Source organism: Myodes glareolus, chromosome 1, assembly GCF_982192425.1.
Source record: "Myodes glareolus chromosome 1, mMyoGla1.1, whole genome shotgun sequence".
Taxonomy (NCBI): Eukaryota; Metazoa; Chordata; class Mammalia; order Rodentia; family Cricetidae; genus Myodes; species Myodes glareolus.
The window spans coordinates 126,909,630-126,926,594 of record NC_142026.1 but is presented as its reverse complement, the minus strand read 5'-3'; the positions used below and the strand labels follow the sequence as shown (position 1 = coordinate 126,926,594).

General features: G+C 42.7%; 1 protein-coding gene across 1 annotated transcript; it reads left to right on the top strand.

Moving 5' to 3' along the window:
- Window positions 1–317: 317 nt before the first annotated feature.
- LOC148123570 (UL16-binding protein 1-like) lies at window positions 318–16,965 on the top strand. Its single transcript, XM_087899793.1, has 5 exons — window positions 318–443; window positions 2,362–2,434; window positions 7,273–7,530; window positions 7,873–8,151; window positions 16,790–16,965. Exons 1-5 carry the CDS (start codon window positions 318–320, stop codon window positions 16,963–16,965), a joined length of 912 nt encoding a protein of 303 aa, XP_087755919.1.

Here is a 16,965-nt window from a genome sequence, read left to right as displayed (position 1 = left end):
CCCTGGAGGAACGCTGCAAAGGTCCTGTAAAATATCGGCAAGTGGACAAGAATGACCAAAGAGAAAATCAACAGGAAGAGGACAAGGCCCGCCTTTCATAAAGGAACACAGCAAACGTGCACAGAAAGTGTACCTAGTGGCTGCAACTGAGGGCATATCCTGTCAGGACCCTAAGGGCAGGCCAGTACAGATGCCTGAATACTAACATTTTATCCTGTGGGAGGATGTTAATATGGATACTATTTACCATATTAGTGTGAGGAGGTGACTGAAAAAGCTTGTTTGTCTGGGAACTCCAGATGCCCTTGACTGTCACCATGATAAAACATGAGACAGATACTGAGTCTCAGGATCTAGTGAGGGTCCATGTCAAAGGAGGGCTGCAGACGCTGAGGACCCAAAAAGTAAAACTCAGACAAGAGTGGGCAGAACTAGAGTCTCGGGTATGAGTTTAGGGAGATCTCGAAAATGTTAGAAAATCTGATAGGGACATGGGAAGGGGGGCTTAGTGGGGAAAAGAGAGTTCAGCACAGCAGAACGTGGGAGGAGAGTAAGGGGAATATCAAAATTGATATAATTGAGCTGATAGGGAATATGGAAAAGCATCATCTACTTAGGGAAGAAGGGAGGTAAATACAGGAGAAGGAGTGAGGAAGGTAAAATAACAGCAGGATGGTTGGAGAGGTGACAAGGGTTCCTACTATTAACTATTTACCTAAATTATAACAAACATAAATCTGTGTATAACTATACATATGTAGTTCTAATGAACTTTTTTCATGGGGGTTGATGGTGCTCCCTCCAGGAGACTACCTAACAGAACCCCAATAGAAGACAGGAGAGACCCTCATTTGAGTTGTTGGTCAGGGCTCTGCAACAGGTTGTCTAGAGGCTACTAAAGCTCACAGCCTATTGGTCCTGCCCTTCTTTTCCCCAGAGCTGAAAGGTAAGACCCTACTGCTGAAGACACCATGCACTTTAGAGACAGGGCCCCCAGGCCACTATGCTGGAACTGACCCGAAGTCACCACCCTAAGGGACAACCTTTCTTGGTTCCAAAACGTGCCATGCAAGCTTCCACAGGAGGTCACCAACCAATAGCAACCAGCTATTGATGCCTTTGGACCACATCAGTGAGCAGCATGCCACAATAACTCTTATCTGTGCAGAACTGGCACACCTACCTTGATGGTATCCAGCATCTCTCTCATTGAACTTAAGACCTGCTCAGCAAGAGGGACATCATGCCTGATACTGGAAACATAGCTAACTAATGAGTACTGAAGTCATGGTTATTGGAGGAGATTACACAACCACTAATTTACTAGCCAGTATAATCTCTAACAACAATCTATAAACATTTGTCATTAAACATCAGAGTAAGTGTATTCGTCACTCTCATCAAGGGAATGTCTCTGCAAAGAAAGGAGATCATTGCAGAAAACCACAGCCAATCATATGCACAGTTGTGAAGCCCATTCCTAAGGGATACATTTTCCAAACACTCCCACAGCTAAGACTCGGGGAACAATGCAGAAGAGGGGATGGAATTCCTACGTGGGTCCTCTGGAAGAGCAGTCAGGACTCTTAACCTCTGACTCCTCTCTACAGGGTTGAATCTGCTTTTTACTAGAATAATTTTGTGATTGTAGAACTTTCCTAAAGGTCTTAGGTTTCAGTGTCACAGAGTTAGTGAGAAAAGCACAACCTGCTGACAAGATAGTTATTAAGAGTCTCCAGTGGGGAGGGGGTGTTGTTTAAGGAAGGAGATAGAAAGGGGCGAGGGGAGAGTGACAAGGGCACCTTGTAGGTGGAGAGTGCTGGGCCACTATGCTAAGCATTAGGACAATTAAAGTGGAGGGGGCACAGGGTTGAGAGGAAGAAACCTGGTGAAGAAAGTGAGTCTGGGATTGAGATGCAGGAAGAGGGAAGGTGAGGGAAAGTGCAGAAGGGAGGTGAGAAGGGAACTCAGAAGGGGTAGCGTGAGGTGGTTGAGAGGAAGGCTCCTGGTGAGGCTGAAGCTAAAGCAGGTGTGTGTCAAATACTCAGGAGAGAAACTCCTAGTGTGGCTCAAGCTGCTGTGGGCATGACTGGCCTTAAGTTACACAAGCTGCCAGAACGGTGTCCTGCCCACAAAAACACAAAATTATGACTGTAGGGGTGTAATGGGCAGCTTCAGTTACCAAGGAAGGGAGAGTGTCAATGAGGGACCAAGAGGTATGAGAGCCTGGGGACTACAACCAGGGCAGGGTTGCTCCACTCAGATGATGATAGTCTCCACCTGCCAGAGGGAGGGACCACAGCAGTCTGTTAAAAATGCACCAGTGCAGAGTAACCACTGCCTCTGTTGATCTTTGTGCAGGGTGCTCTGCAGGTCTCTCCTGAGCCCTCACTGCTTCCCTCCTCTGATCTGGTTACTATACCTGTTGTTCAAGGTATGGCAAGGAATGCAGCCACCAAGAACTCTCCTTCCACTAAGGCACTACTCTTCTCAGTTTTACTGATCTGTCTGTGGTCCACGCTACCTGCCGGTGGTGAGTTGCTATATTCTAACTGGAGGGGTACAGGGAATGGGAAGGAGAAGGAGAGGAGAACCAGTCTATTGAATCCGAAGGTAGCAGTCATCCTCAGGGAAGTGCCTGAACCCAAGGACCCAGAAGTGCTGTCTCATGCTCTGCCCACTTTCTACCATCAGGAAAGGACTGGGAAAATTACCTGATCAGAAAGAAAAATAAGGAGGGCGGGGGACAAGATGCCAAAGGGGAATCCAGCTCATGTGCTCAGCCCTCTGTCATACTGGGTGGGGAGGGGAGCACAGGAAGTCTAAACCTAGCCAAGAAACCCCAGTGTGACACCCTGCCAAGAACCTCAGACAGCTTCTGAGCTTCTATGGACTTAAGGCAATCTATGCTCTGAAAACTGTCTTCCCAACCTCAGAAGTATTTCCAACTTTCAGGAACTCTTTGCCCTCAAACTTTATTTCCCATCATTCCATGGTATTCTTCCGCAGATCATAATAGATGCTTCGAGGGATACAGCAGTCACAACCACCCTCTCTCTCACTTTTTATCCTGAAAAGTCAGGATTTCACATCATAGACCACACTACAGAATTTGCAGCAATTCCTTCTCTTCTTAGATTTGTCAGGTGCTAGAATTACAATTTTGTACCAGCAAGATCAGTTTCAATGCCATAAGACTCATCAACCACCTTCCGGCTCAGTGCCCTTCCCTGCCCATCTAACCTTATCCACTCCCCATCCATAAAGTGACTTCAGCACCTTTTCCACCAGGTAACAATCTGTGGGTTAGCACCTCAGCTAACCAAGGCTGAATATACTGGACTCTGACAATGGTACTAGACAGGGACATGTGGAAGACTCTACTCTTGCCTCCCAGGCCCCATGTACTCAGCCTCCTGGGAAAACAGCATCCAATAATGATGTTCATTTAGGCAGGAGTATGTTACTTTATTCCAGTAAATGGTAGGCACTAAATATTTTCATTCTGGCAAGCCTCACTATATCTATCCTGCATCAAATGCTCAATTCTACCTTTAGTGTGACAGACTTGGAATGCAACAAGATCATGAATAGGACAGCAAATGTGGCTACCATCACTCTTCTGACCCCAGATAAGGGTGTACCCCATGTCCCAATACTGGTGCCCATTGCCACAGAGTGACTTCAGAAGAACTTTGAAAGCTGCGGGTTTCCCAGAAAACAGTGGGTTCGAAGCTGCCTTTGACTCCCATGTCAGCTAGAAATGAGACGAAGAGACCCTGGATTTAGTGACTTTTGATGTCTCACTGCTGTACAGTGGATTCCTTAGATACCATGACTGTAGAGGTCACTATTGAAGCCTGAGGTGCTTGTTGAAGGAGAGGTGGCAGCTTATTTGAGAACTAACCTCAGCCTCTTCCTCTAGATGAGGTAAGATCTCCACAACCATCTGGGGAACAGGAGATGTTCTATCAGACAAGAGTCCTTGTCTCTCCCTTCTAAGCAGCTCTCAACACACAAGTGACCTGTTATGTCCCTGAAGCAATGTTTCTCTTCTGGACATCTTCTCTGACTGTGACCTGTCCACCTAATAGCCTAGTGGGAAAGAGATCCTCTCATGATGTCTGCCTGGAGCCTGGTGGGCCTTCTCATAGCCTAGGACCAAAGACCACACTCTCTCAGGATTCATTACCATGTCAGCTGCCTCAATGAAATAAAGCATATTCCCTGCTATAGGTGGGTCAGACTGGTCACTGACCAAGCAATGTGGTTCTCCAATTAGATATAAACTCCACCCAGGGTCATTTCTGAGAATTGACACCTCAGGCTGACAGATTGTCCTGAGTCAGAGAGTCCTAGAAGAAAATCCAGCCATGTTCTTTGTTGGTTTATTGTCTCTGGCTGCTTTCAAGTTTGAAGAGCAGAGCTGAGCAGGTGTGTAACAGAGACCATCTGTCCTGTGAAGACTTCAGTACTGATATAGTAGCTGTATTTGCCACTTTCTGCTGCTGTGATGGAGATCAAGGCCACGGTCACACACAGAAGGAAGGATTTGGAATCTTAGAGTTTCAGGGGAGAAGAGTCCATCACCTCACAGCAGAGAAGCATGGCACCTGGGGTGCATGGTGGCTGGAGCAGCAAGCTTAGAGCCCACATATTTTAGGTATAGCTTAGGTTTCTCACACAAGGTCACACTGTTAAGTTCCTGCTGTCCTAGAACTTTCTACACAAAACAGACTGGATATAAACTTATAAACATCTCCTAACTCTGCCTCTCAAGTTCTGGAATGAGAGTCATGTGATACCATGCCAAACTGAGTGCACATGTCTTAAGCCTCAAGCAAAGTCCAAGATGAAGAAATGGGAATGGGTTTCAAAACCACATTACCAGTGACATATTTCCTCCAGCCAGACCATACCTCCTAATCCTATCCAAACATCTGCCAACTACTGGGGAAAAGGTATTCAAACACCATACTCTATAGGACAGGTTCATTCAAACCAGCAAATCATCCATTCACAGGAGCATCTCTTGGTTCAGTACTGAGTGACAGGACAGTAATGTAGCAATGCAGAAAGAATTACTGCACTTGCTGCAGGGCAGAGTGGTCACTATTGTTGGGACCTGATCTGTCTGCCCCCTTGGAAGTAACTCTGTGTCTGTCTTGGAGGGTGCAGTTTTGATTGCTTTATAGGTTTATGTTTTGACTGCATGCGTATATGTGCAGCACTTATGCACCTGGTGTTTTTGGAGGCCAAAAGTGGACATGTGTTCTCCTGGAACTGGAGACACAAGCAGTGGTAACTCACCATGTGAGGTTCCTGAGAATCAATTAAATCCTCTGCAAGAGCAAGAAGTGCTCTTAACCACTGCACCACCTCTATAGCCCCAGTGGTTCAGTTTAAACAATGGGCACAGGAGTCGAGGTTTTTATGGAACAGTAGCTTTCAGATTTTTGATCATCTGTTTTGCCTTTAATTATTAAAATCCAGCCACATCTGGGTTGTCTAAATTTAGGATTTTCTGTTCTGTTAGCCATGACCCCCTTCAGCAATTAGACTTCACAACAGATCCCCCTTACTCATCAATGGACCACTGTCCTTGATGTTACTGCTCTTGACTATTCCATCCTATATGATTTTTCTGTAGTATGTTGCTAAGATAACAAGTGAGAAATCCAGTTTCTTAACTCCAACTCAGCCTTGAGCCATGATCGTGCCTGAGGTTTCAGCAATGCTGGTGGCTTTCTTCCTGGTCCTTCTCACTGTGCTTCTCAACAGGGATGCTCTAGCATCCACAGACAACATGGACTCTACACACTCTACTGGAAGTGTTTGCTATTTCAACCAGTCTAACACATGCACAACTCTAAGATTTTTTATATCACTTTTCAACCACAGATTTAACCAGCCTAGATTTTCTTTGTCTTATCCTATGTACTGTCATCTGACCAGCTCTTTGAAGCACTGCATTGTGTACTGGTGTAGGAGGTCCATCTGTATTTGTATTGTTTCATTGACTGAATAAAGAAACTGCTTTGGCCTTTTAATAGGGCAGAATTTAGATAGGTGGAGTAGACCAAACAGAATGCTGAAAAGAAGGACAGTGTGGCAGATGCCATGCTTCCCCTGCCCAAGACACACGCTGGTGAGACACATGCCGGTAAGCCACGACCTCATGGTGAACACAGATCAATAGAAATGGGTTAGATCAAGATGTGAGTGCTAGCGAATAAAATGCTAGAGATACTGGGCCAGGCAGTAATTAAATTAATACAATTTCTGGGGGTTATTTTGGGTGTTAAGCTAGCCTGGCTGTGGGATGCAGCCTGCTCCTCTTACTACAGTGTACAAGGGATCTGCCAGTGCTTTATTCAAGTTTCATACTGTTGTAATAAACAGTCTACCAAATAAAAGTTAAGGAAGAAACTGATTTATTTGACTCCTACTTCTAAGCCATAGTCTGTCAATGAGGGAGGTCAGGGCAGGTACTCAGAGGCAGGCCCACGTGCTATTCCACACAGCATTATCTATGACCAAGGAACTTGATTCTCAGCCCAAGAGCACAGCAGGAACCACAGAGGATGCTGCTTGCTATCTGCATCCTTGCTCTTTCATAGGTAAACTTATTATCCAGCCAGAGAACACCTGCCCAGGGAATGTTAATGCCCATAGTGGCCAGTGTTCCTACATCATTTACAGTCAAAATAGTCCCTCAATGGACACTCCCTTCTTAGGTGACTCTATGCTTTATCAAACCGACAGTTAGAGCTAACCAGCAAATACATTCAAGTCTATGATCTGAGAGTACAGATCAGTAGTAAATCTGTGTCCATGCAACTTCTGTTCCATCCTCACCCTGCTCCATTCTGCCCCACCAGACTCATGCACCATCCTGTCTCCACACAGTCTACATGAGCAGCTTCTGGAGACTCTACAGAATGAACAGATCCAGAGAAGACATTCTGAACATTTCTTGCCATAACTGACAGGGCCAACCTCTAGAAATATCATGTGATAACACATAAGATATTGTCCTGCTGGAGAACAGCAAGTTGGCCACACCTATATCTGCGTCTTCAAGCAAGAGAGAAATGACTAAACTTTTTCATCACAGCAAAAGTTCATCCAAGGATTTTATTGTATTTTTCTTACTTTCATTTTCTTTTTTTTAAAGACTCCCTTTTCAGAGGACTTTTTTGTTCCACAGGCAGAGACTGTCTCTGAGCCCCTGTTCTGCATCTCTAACCTCGCCACATGTTTCCTTCACAGATGCTGCTTCTCTTTGCTACAACTACACTGTAAGCAAGTTAGGGTCTGGATCATGGAAGCAGGAAGTCCAAGGACAACTGAATGAAAAAACATTTATTTCCTGTGACAATGGCAACAAGTGCCATTCTACTGGTCTTCTGAGAGACAGACTGAATGCCACAGAGTCCTGGGAAGCACAATTTGACACTCTGAAAGATGGGGTTTACTGGTTCAGAAACCAAGTGATTGACATGAAGCAGGAGAATAATACCATCAGAGGTGAGTTTCAAATGACCCCCCATATAGCTGGCGATATAGCTCAGTGAAAGAGTGCTTACCTAGCATGCATGTGGCCATAGGTTCAATCCCCACTGCTACAAAATAAACAAAAGAACAATCATATGGCCACCTGAAGGAAAGAACAGGACTTGTGACGGGTTGGGGCATTCATTGTTTGCTTGGAGGAAAAGAAATGAATGACTGGTGGTCCCTCCCACCTCAGAGGTCCAGCACCAAGGAAAAAATGTGGAGGGTAGAGCAAGGTCAGAGGATAGGAAGGGACAAGGGTAGGTAGACAAGATTCATCAAAGTCAGAGGCTGATCCCTTTCCAATGGGCACAGAGCCCTTCATTGTGCAGGTCAAGCAATGCTGTTGGCATGAAGCAGATGGACATTTCAATGCATCCTGTGACTTATACCTCAACGAACACAAAGTGCTGTATATTCACCCAAGCACCAGAAAGTGGACTGAGGTTGATCCTGAATCCATGTGGATTAAAGAGATGTGGGAGAAAAATGAAGATTTAACAGGCTTCTTATACAGGACCTCACAGGGGGACTGCAAGGGCTGGCTTAAGGAGATAAAAATGTCACACTTGGAAGAAAAGCTGGAACCTACAGGTAACTTGGTAAAAGCTCTTTGGAGATGAGGGGTGTGTGGGTGGGTGTGTATGTGTGTGTGTGTTTGTCTGTGTGTGTGATAGTCTCATCACTATGAGTTCTTGAGTTTATGGTCATTTTTTCAATCAATCTCATTCTCACCCTCTCCTATTGCATTAAGTGTGTTATATCGCATTAAGTGCGATTCTTGCTGACTGTCACAGCATAGCAATCTTTTGTTTTCTGACCTTTTCCTCATTCTAGACTCACTGCTTTTTTCATCTCACCTGATTTTTCTTCTTCCTTGCCACCATCCTCACAGGTCATCCTCCTGCATCCTCTCCTGCCGGCATGAAAGATGAGGTCCCATCATTACCCTGCTTCTCCTATCATAGCTGCATGAGTCTTTTGAGATCAGGGGACATGCCCTCTCTCCCTTTCAATGCAGGACCCACCTAAATAGTTGTTGCATAGTAACAGAGGTGGAACTTTAGTGTTGCTGAAGACCCAGAAGTTAAGGTGACATTTTCTAAGATTTGATGTCTGGTCAGACTCAACTTGTATTTCCACTTTACCCACACCAACTACTACTCCATATGTGTACCATCCTTCATCTATGGCCTTCAATCCCAACATACCTCTTTCGTTGATAATCCTTCCCAACTCCATTCTTCTGTGGTTTCTGATGAGAATCGTAACAATGATAGGTGTCAAGGGCAGTTTTGGGAGTGGGGTTAGGGAAAGATGGGTGAGCAGTGAAGAAGCCAGAGTGAACTCCTGGAGTTGGGCCTTGTCCCTCATCTAGAGCATCTAACTGAAAAAAAGGAGGCAGGGGATCTGGAGTTCATGTCACCTGCAAGCAGCAGCTTATGCATGTTCTGCTTCAACAGGACAGGAATCATGTCACAGACCAGTGGGAAATGAGGAGGGAACACAGCAGATTTCTGATTAGGAGGGTCAGTCATATGGTACAGACATGAAGACCGCAAGAACACAAAAGAACATGGTAGTTCAAATCAAAGTGTAGAGGGAAGATTTAGTCCTGCAGAGAAAGATAAAGAAGATATGAATACAGAGACAGCCTAGTGATGAGACCACTTGCTGCACATGAATCAGACCCAGATTCAATTCCCAGCCCCAGCATAACTCCAGCAACACAGGGTCCAGTCCCTTCTTCTCCAAAGACCCCTGGTGTACACACAGTGCACTTACAGATACGTAGGCTCACACTCTTACACTTAAAATAGAAATTTATCGAGCAGCAGCAGCAGCCTCCAGAGCCCCTGGAGCAGTGTCCCCACTGCAGGCCGAGGGACTGAGCTGCTGCTGGAGTCTACAGCTCCCATCTGGGCTGCTCAGATGGCCAAGGTGGGGTTGAGACACTCACATCCACACCTGTGTGTGTCACTCTAAGGCTGAGAAAGAATGGAAAAGAAGGCTGGATAGGGGTCCCCCCTACACCCCCAGTCCCTTCCATCAGCCCCCGAGTCAGGAAGCAGCTGGTCATCTCCACTTTATTCTGAACTCCAGGTCTGCAGCAGGGCCTGGGACTCTGGGACAAGAGAAAGAAAGAAGAAGACAGTATGGTATCCAGGATGGAGAGCCCAGGGGTGATGGAGGAGGGAACTGAATGACTCTCAGTGAGGGTGGCTGTGGGTGGTGATGACTGGTACAGGGCACCTAGGAGAACTGACCCAGGCTCCTCTCAGACCCTTCAATAGATGTGTTTCCTTGCTGTAGGTTGAAGATGCTCCAGAGAAGGTCATAAGGGTTCATCTGGTGCTGTCACTCTCCCTTTCCATCAGCCTCCACCAGATGAATCAGGATGCTGCAGACACAGCATTTTATGGTCTTCACTCTGTGCAGTCACTTGGGCCCTTTCTTATCAGCTCTTACTGTTGCCCTGATGCTCCCTAGCAGGATTTGCCCTTAATATGGAACTATTTGAACTGGAGATGTGAAAAAGACTGTGGTTATGTACCCATCCCTACCACAGGAAACAGAATAATTGAATCTCCTTAGTAGGAATGTGGAGATTTTTCTCCTGTATATGTAATTTAGCAATATCTAGGTCAGAGAAACTAGGGAGACCCCGCCCTCCCTAGGGTGTTTGGCTTAGAGTTAAATTCTGCTAAGGATATTGATGTTGTAATACATATTTATTATAATCAAGCCTGAACTAGGGAACCTTTGTTAGACCAAAATAGAAAATATATCTGATATTTTATATGATTATATATGATACAAAGGGAAGTTTCATAAAAACAAAACGTGATATTTTATAATATTATTACTATTATAGGTTATTCATACACTAGGTAGCTTAGCAATGCCCATATTCACAGTGAGTACAGAGAACCCAGAAGCTACTCAGTCTGATAGACTGGCTGTTCCTTAAGTGATGATCTGGCAGTGAAAGCCAGAATGTCCTTGGAGATGGTGCTGCTGGGTCCACATCCTCCTGATGCAGGTCTGGGACAGTGCTGTTCTCCACTGTGCTCAGAGTAGCGTCTTCTGTACATCCAGACATGGAATGGAAGGAGAGTGAAATCACTCTAGTTTCCTGACTCCACGGGACACTTTTGCACAGGTGCACTAGCACCCACACACACAGGACACATACACAGTGACAATATAAGGATCCTAAAGTATGGAGAGTTCACTACTGAAAGCATTTTTTTTTGAGGTTGAGTCTAACTATGAAGCACAACCTGGAATGTAACTCACTCAGTAGACCAGGCTGGCCTGGAACTCAGAGATCCACCTGCCTTTACCTACACAGCATTGTTCTTAAAGATGTGTGCACCACACTTGACTGATTCTTGGATTTTCAGCTATTATAGGGTGCTACTGAATTATTACTAATGTAAGATGCACTATTTCTCCCAAATTAATTTGTAAAGTATAGTGGCATTAAGAAGACTGGCCATATGCATATATCTCAGGCATCACTAAAAGGAACATGTAACAACTTATCCTAGAAAAGAGAAATTGAGGACTAGTTGTTTAGTAGAAGTCACTGGTAATGTCTGTCCTTCATTTCCCTTCTGGAAGCCATCTTATTGCTGACTTGGCATCTTTAAAATGCCATCTTTCTGCTCTGATGTTAATGAACTTTCTTCTTGTGATTCCTGTGCAGAGGTTCATGTTTCTACAAAGGTATGCATGGTTGCATTATATGATTTTAACATAAAACTTTTCAAAGAATTTTCTTTTAATTATTTTACTTCTCAAGGTTTGTGACAATGTCTATTTCAATTGTGATAAAGTAGTTGAATATTCTCTTTGTTCTTTGTCAAACTTTTTAAAGTCTTGTCAAAATCAGTATACATTTTGGGGGAGGTTGGAGGGGGTTTGGAGTATTGTGATATTTGCTTATGTTTTAACAAAAAAAGCTTGCCTGAAAATCAGAGTACAGAACGAAGCCACTAGAGGCCAGGGAGTGCTGGCACACATCATTAATCTTAGGACTTGAAAGACAGTTGCAGCAGAATCTCCATTTGTTCAAGGCCGCATTGGGTTACATGAGATTGAATCTGTCTCAAAGAGCAACAGAACTCTCACAAAGGTGTTCCTAGCCCTTTGAGATCACATCCCTTTAATCCGAGCACACTATGGAGGTGGAGACTGACATGGGTGGGTGAAGAGAAGTATAAAAGGCAGCCGGAGACAGGAACTCAATGCAGTCTAAAGAGTAGTGCAGTCTGAGGAAACAGTCGGTCTGAACAATCTGAGGATGCTACCCAAGGACTAGATCACCCCTTTGGTCTGAGAATTGGCAGAGGTAAGAAATCTCTAGTGGCTGGATACTTTTCTTCTCTGAGCTTCAGCATTAACCCCTGCATCTTACTCTGTGTTTTCAATGTTAATACCATCATGCGCCTGGAAGTTTGGGGTATGAATTCATGAAAAAGCCATTTGCCTATGAATTTGTAGCCACTAGCATAGGCCAGAGCTACATGAGATCAGAGTCTACCCTAAAGCTCAGTTTTCTTTTTTTCTCTCCTGGTGGGCTTTCACTGGACAACAACGTCAGGTGGCTGTTAAACTAGGTAGCTGCCTTGAAATCCATTGAGGTTTCAAACTGTTCTGTGCAGCAGCAGTGAGTCTCACATTTTCATCGTCATTGTCAGCAGATTTGGTGAGAAATTTAAGAATTCTTAAAGGAAGTAACTAGTTAAAAGATAGAGTTTTCCAGCGTGAAAAGATGTGGAAACACAATTGCAATAGAGAAATTAGGTCTCTGTATGATTACACAATGCAAGATTTTAAAATGGAAAAATTAAATGAAGGGATAATCTACTTAACAGAAATCGACATTCTGTTAATTATTGTTTTGATAATACTTGTTGTCATTTTAACAATTCTTTATTAGTCTCTTAAAAAGTTGTTTGGAAGTAAATTGGTTTGATTGGACTTCCAAGATAAAGGCCTTAAAAAACTTAAGAAAACAGATCATAGAAATTTTCAATTCCAGATACAAAAATTTAATGGAGAAACAATTTCAGTAATGCATTATAAGTTTAGAGAGGAACAGCCTAAGGGGTTCAAACAACTAACCATAATGTATCTAGTAACCTTATAGGAATTACCAAATAATGGAGAATCTGAAAGAACTGATTTGGCTCCTGTGACAATGCTAGGTTTAAGGAGAGGCAAGGAAGTGATAGCCTCATATGGCATGCATTCACCATTTGTGAAGTTGATATTAAACTCATGGTCATCTTATGGATCCTGGTCCACAATCACAATGGAGGACCTGGTAGAAAGAAAAGGTTAAGATCATTGAGCAACAAATTAGAGCTAGAGGTATGGAAATCTACCAAAGTCAAATTCTTGGAGAAGGGGATTATGCTACTACAGAAAGGCAATCCTTATATAATGGCCACACCATGACTTTATGCTATGTAGCATCTTCTACTGTTTGGGACAGAATTGAAGAAGTAGGAAAAAACATTGAGTCATTTACTAAAGTCATAGATGGCCCCCCAAAAAGCCTTAATGGATTTCTTACAAATTTTGACAGCAACATTAAATAGAATGATACCAAATTCAGAAGCTAAACAAATAATAATTGAATATCTGATTTTTAAAAATGCTAATTCTCAATGAAAATGGATCATTAGACCTTCAAAGGCAAGATCAGGACCCTTGGAAGAATGAATAGAGATACAATAAATATTGAATCTTATGACCATGATGATGCTTGGATAGGAGAGGTGATTTCCAGAGGTTTGAACAAAATCAAAATGTCACGTGTTTCAATTGTGACAAACAAGGTCACCCTGAAGGGGAATTTAAATGGGGAATTTTTAGAACAATGTTTTCTATGCATAATTCAAATAATACTCCCTCCTTTCTGGATTATGTAGAGTTGTGGCAAAGGAAGACACTGAACTAATGAGTGTAGATGAGCAAGAGATAGTCCAGCTAACCCTTTGCCATTGGGCAACTCCTAAGAGGCCCCTGGCAGGCTCCTATGCCAAATCCAGTTCAGTGATTTCCTGTAATCATAGAGGAAACTCCTTCCCAGAGCAATTAAATAACCTAATGCCTTATGTAAGAACCCATACTGCTCTAGATACTAGAACAGCTATAAAAGAGGGATATAGAAGAAATAGTGAGTATTTTGGGAAACTTGTATAAGAGAATAAAGAGCTAAATTAAAAATAGGAATAAATGACATTGTCATAAAAAGTCTGACAGAGACAAGAGAGATGCAACAATAATTGCAACAAAAATTTGGAATCCAAACTGGCCTTTTTAGAAGCTTCAGCTTTTGGGGGTTGGAACTTTATCTAAGGTAAAACAGAACACGAGGTGGGCCAGTTGTATAGGGCCACAAGGACAGAGAGGAAAATTAAAACCATATGTGGCTAATATAGCAATGAATTTGTGGGGACATGATTTGTTACAGTCCCCCAATATGAAGACAAACTAAAAAATAACTTATCTCACTGGGTAAAATATTAGAAAGTATCATAAAGACTACTCACCAACTATTCAGGTTGAACAAGAACAGGGCATAACAGCTGCTGATGTTCCAAAGGCACAAATAACCCTACCTTTAAAATGATTGACAGAAAACCTGGATGGGTTAAGCAATGGCCTTTAACAACAGAGAAACTGCAGGATTTAGAACAGCTGGTACAGGAGAAACTAAAGGCTCAGCATGCTGAAGAATCACTTAGTCCTTTGAATTCTCCTGTGTTGTTCTTAAAAAGAAATCTGAAAAATGGAGAATGATAACAGGTCTAAGAGCTGTTAATATGGTGATTCAGGCAATGGGCTCTTCAAAATGTAGAAATCCATTGTCTTCTCTATTGTCTAAAAGATGGCCTCTTATAGTTATTGATTTTAAGGATTGTTTCTTCACTATGCCTTTATAAGAAAAAGACAGAGAGAAATTTGCCTTCGCAGTACCTACTTATAATAATCCTCAGGCTACTGAAAGATATCAATAGAAAATTCCCCCCACAGGGAACTTTAAACAACCACATCCTGTGCCAATATTTTGTATGGCAAACATTGGAAGTGATATGAAAGCAATTTCTTATAGTTTACCATTACACGAATGCCATTTTGCTGTCTGATTCAAACGTAGATGCTTTAGAAAGAATAAAGAAGCAAAGACAATTTGCCTTCTTGGTGATTACAAATTGTTCTTGAAAAAGACAATAAAGAGATTCTATTAATTATTTAGGCTATAAAATAATTTGCACACTGTTAATGACTTTCAATGATTGCTAGGAGACATTTCTCATCTATGGTCCTCTAGTGGAATAGTTCTCATGAACTGAGTAATTTGGTCGAAATCTTAGATGGTGACAAGAACTTAAATAGTACCACGAAATTATCACACAATGGCTAAACAAATGACAAGATGGGCAGGAAAGAATACAGTTCTCTGTAGCATGTGGAGAAAGACTTGACCTTGGAGGGAATATTGTCTCAGTAAATAGGGGAGATGATGGTTTTGTGTGTCATTTACAGATCATCACATTTTGCAGGTTACCACAGTATCTCAATGCAAACAAAGAAGACTCATTGATACCTCTTGGAATTTTACCATTGATAGACAGTATTCTTTCTATTTTAATTACCTTAATACAAAGAACAGCAAATAGGAGACTAACACCAAACTAGCTCAACATCTAGCAACATTCTCCATCGGAGTTTCTAGTAGCTGCCTCAAGAAATTCTTAAAGCACTGGAAGGAAATGTCAAGTAAGTAGTTAGAAGATTATCATTAAGAAAAAGAAAAAGAAAACCCTCCACAGGTAGGAAGGCATGGTAATTCTCTCATTAGCATGTGTGCACAATGGATGATTTGATAGAATGGTTTGATAAAGTGATTTCTTGATTGTATTCCTGTTTGGGAAGCCAGTAATGACCTTGATGATCTCTGTTTTCCATCTCACCTCCCAATGTTTCTCATTCCCTACTGTCAAATGGCACAAGAACTTCATGACCTGCTAATGGGTGCCAAATCTGCATGCATCATTGTAAACCTCAGGCCTTTCTTTTTCACTTATAGCTGCCCTTCCACAAGCTCCACATCACTTTGAAAGGCTTCAGTACCTTTCTCTGGTGCAATAAAACACAAGCAGTTGTACCAACATCCAGAATGTTTTAGTCACAGTAAATATGTCACATTGTTTAATGATTTGATAGACATTTTCTTTCTTTTGTAATAAAGTAAATTCTGCAAGGACATCGCATACAGAACCCATCCCCTCTCTCTTCTCAGGACCTTATAAACAGTTATTAAACATGAGTCCCTCAGGATGCCTGGAGAGAAAAGGTGCAGATGGAGGTGTGATTTTAGTTTCATCCAGAATTTTTCTGGTTTTATTTAAAGGATCTACATCAAAAGCCCCAGAGATCACCCAGCTTCCTTCAGCCACCCTGCCCCCACCTACCAGTCAGTGGTACAACCTCATCATGGGAGTAGCCATCTCCATCATTTACTTTTTTATTCAAGTTTGATGGTGAAGAAATTATTTACCCAAGGAGGTAAGGAGCAGGCTGGGGTCTTTCTAAGGTTCTACAAACTAATTCTGGGGCCAGTTTTAAAAAAAAGTCCTCCTGGGTATTGGGAGAATAAATTCTAGTCCTCACCCTTTCATAACAAGTACCCTTACCCACTGAGCCATCTTCCCATTCCCCAACACTGACCTTTTGAGACTCTGGATACCAGTCTACCAGTTCAATATATTATCTTCTGCTCAGATGCCAAGAACTGAATGAAACAAGATTCTTAATGTCTCAACTGCATGCACAACTACAATGACACTTGCCATGTACTCATTTCAAAAATATTTGCAAAGCTATTTTCACACATTAATTAGGACTCCTCACTTTACTATTTTTGTCTCACTTTCCTCCACAGAGCATGCAGTGAAATGGCTGCCAACATTTTTATTTAAAGAGAAAGTGAGTTAGGTATGTATTTATAGTGGTTTTGTGGGATTTGGCTCTGTGATCAAACTCTTTTGTATACAGTTAATACTGACATGCAGGAACCACCAAGCTGATTGTGCTGACTCACTAAATACCACAGTACAGGCAATAGCTTGAAGGGACATGAGGATTAGCAAGCATACTAGCATGCACTGAAACCAGCATGCAGAAAGGATGAAGTTTGATGTATCTCTAGACAATGATGTAGAAGCCAGCACCCCTGGAGTTGCTCTGAGGCCTCACCCTGAGGCTGCCTGCTACCCTCAGGTTCATCGAGTGAAGTCCAAGGATGCCACACTTGAAAAGTTCTCATACTTTCCACATATCACTGCTGCAGTAGAGAAGAACTTGGAAGAAGCTGTGTTGTACTGA

Excerpts from the sequence above, each read along its gene's own strand:
- LOC148123570 (XM_087899793.1), top strand. The coding sequence starts at position 318 with ATGATAAAACATGAGACAGATACTGAGTCTCAGGATCTAGTGAGGGTC. Across the intron at positions 444-2,361 it reads GGGCAGAACTAGAGTCTCGG|GGTGCTCTGCAGGTCTCTCC; the intron begins GTATGAGTTTAG and ends ATCTTTGTGCAG. Across the intron at positions 7,531-7,872 it reads GGAGAATAATACCATCAGAG|AGCCCTTCATTGTGCAGGTC; the intron begins GTGAGTTTCAAA and ends CAATGGGCACAG.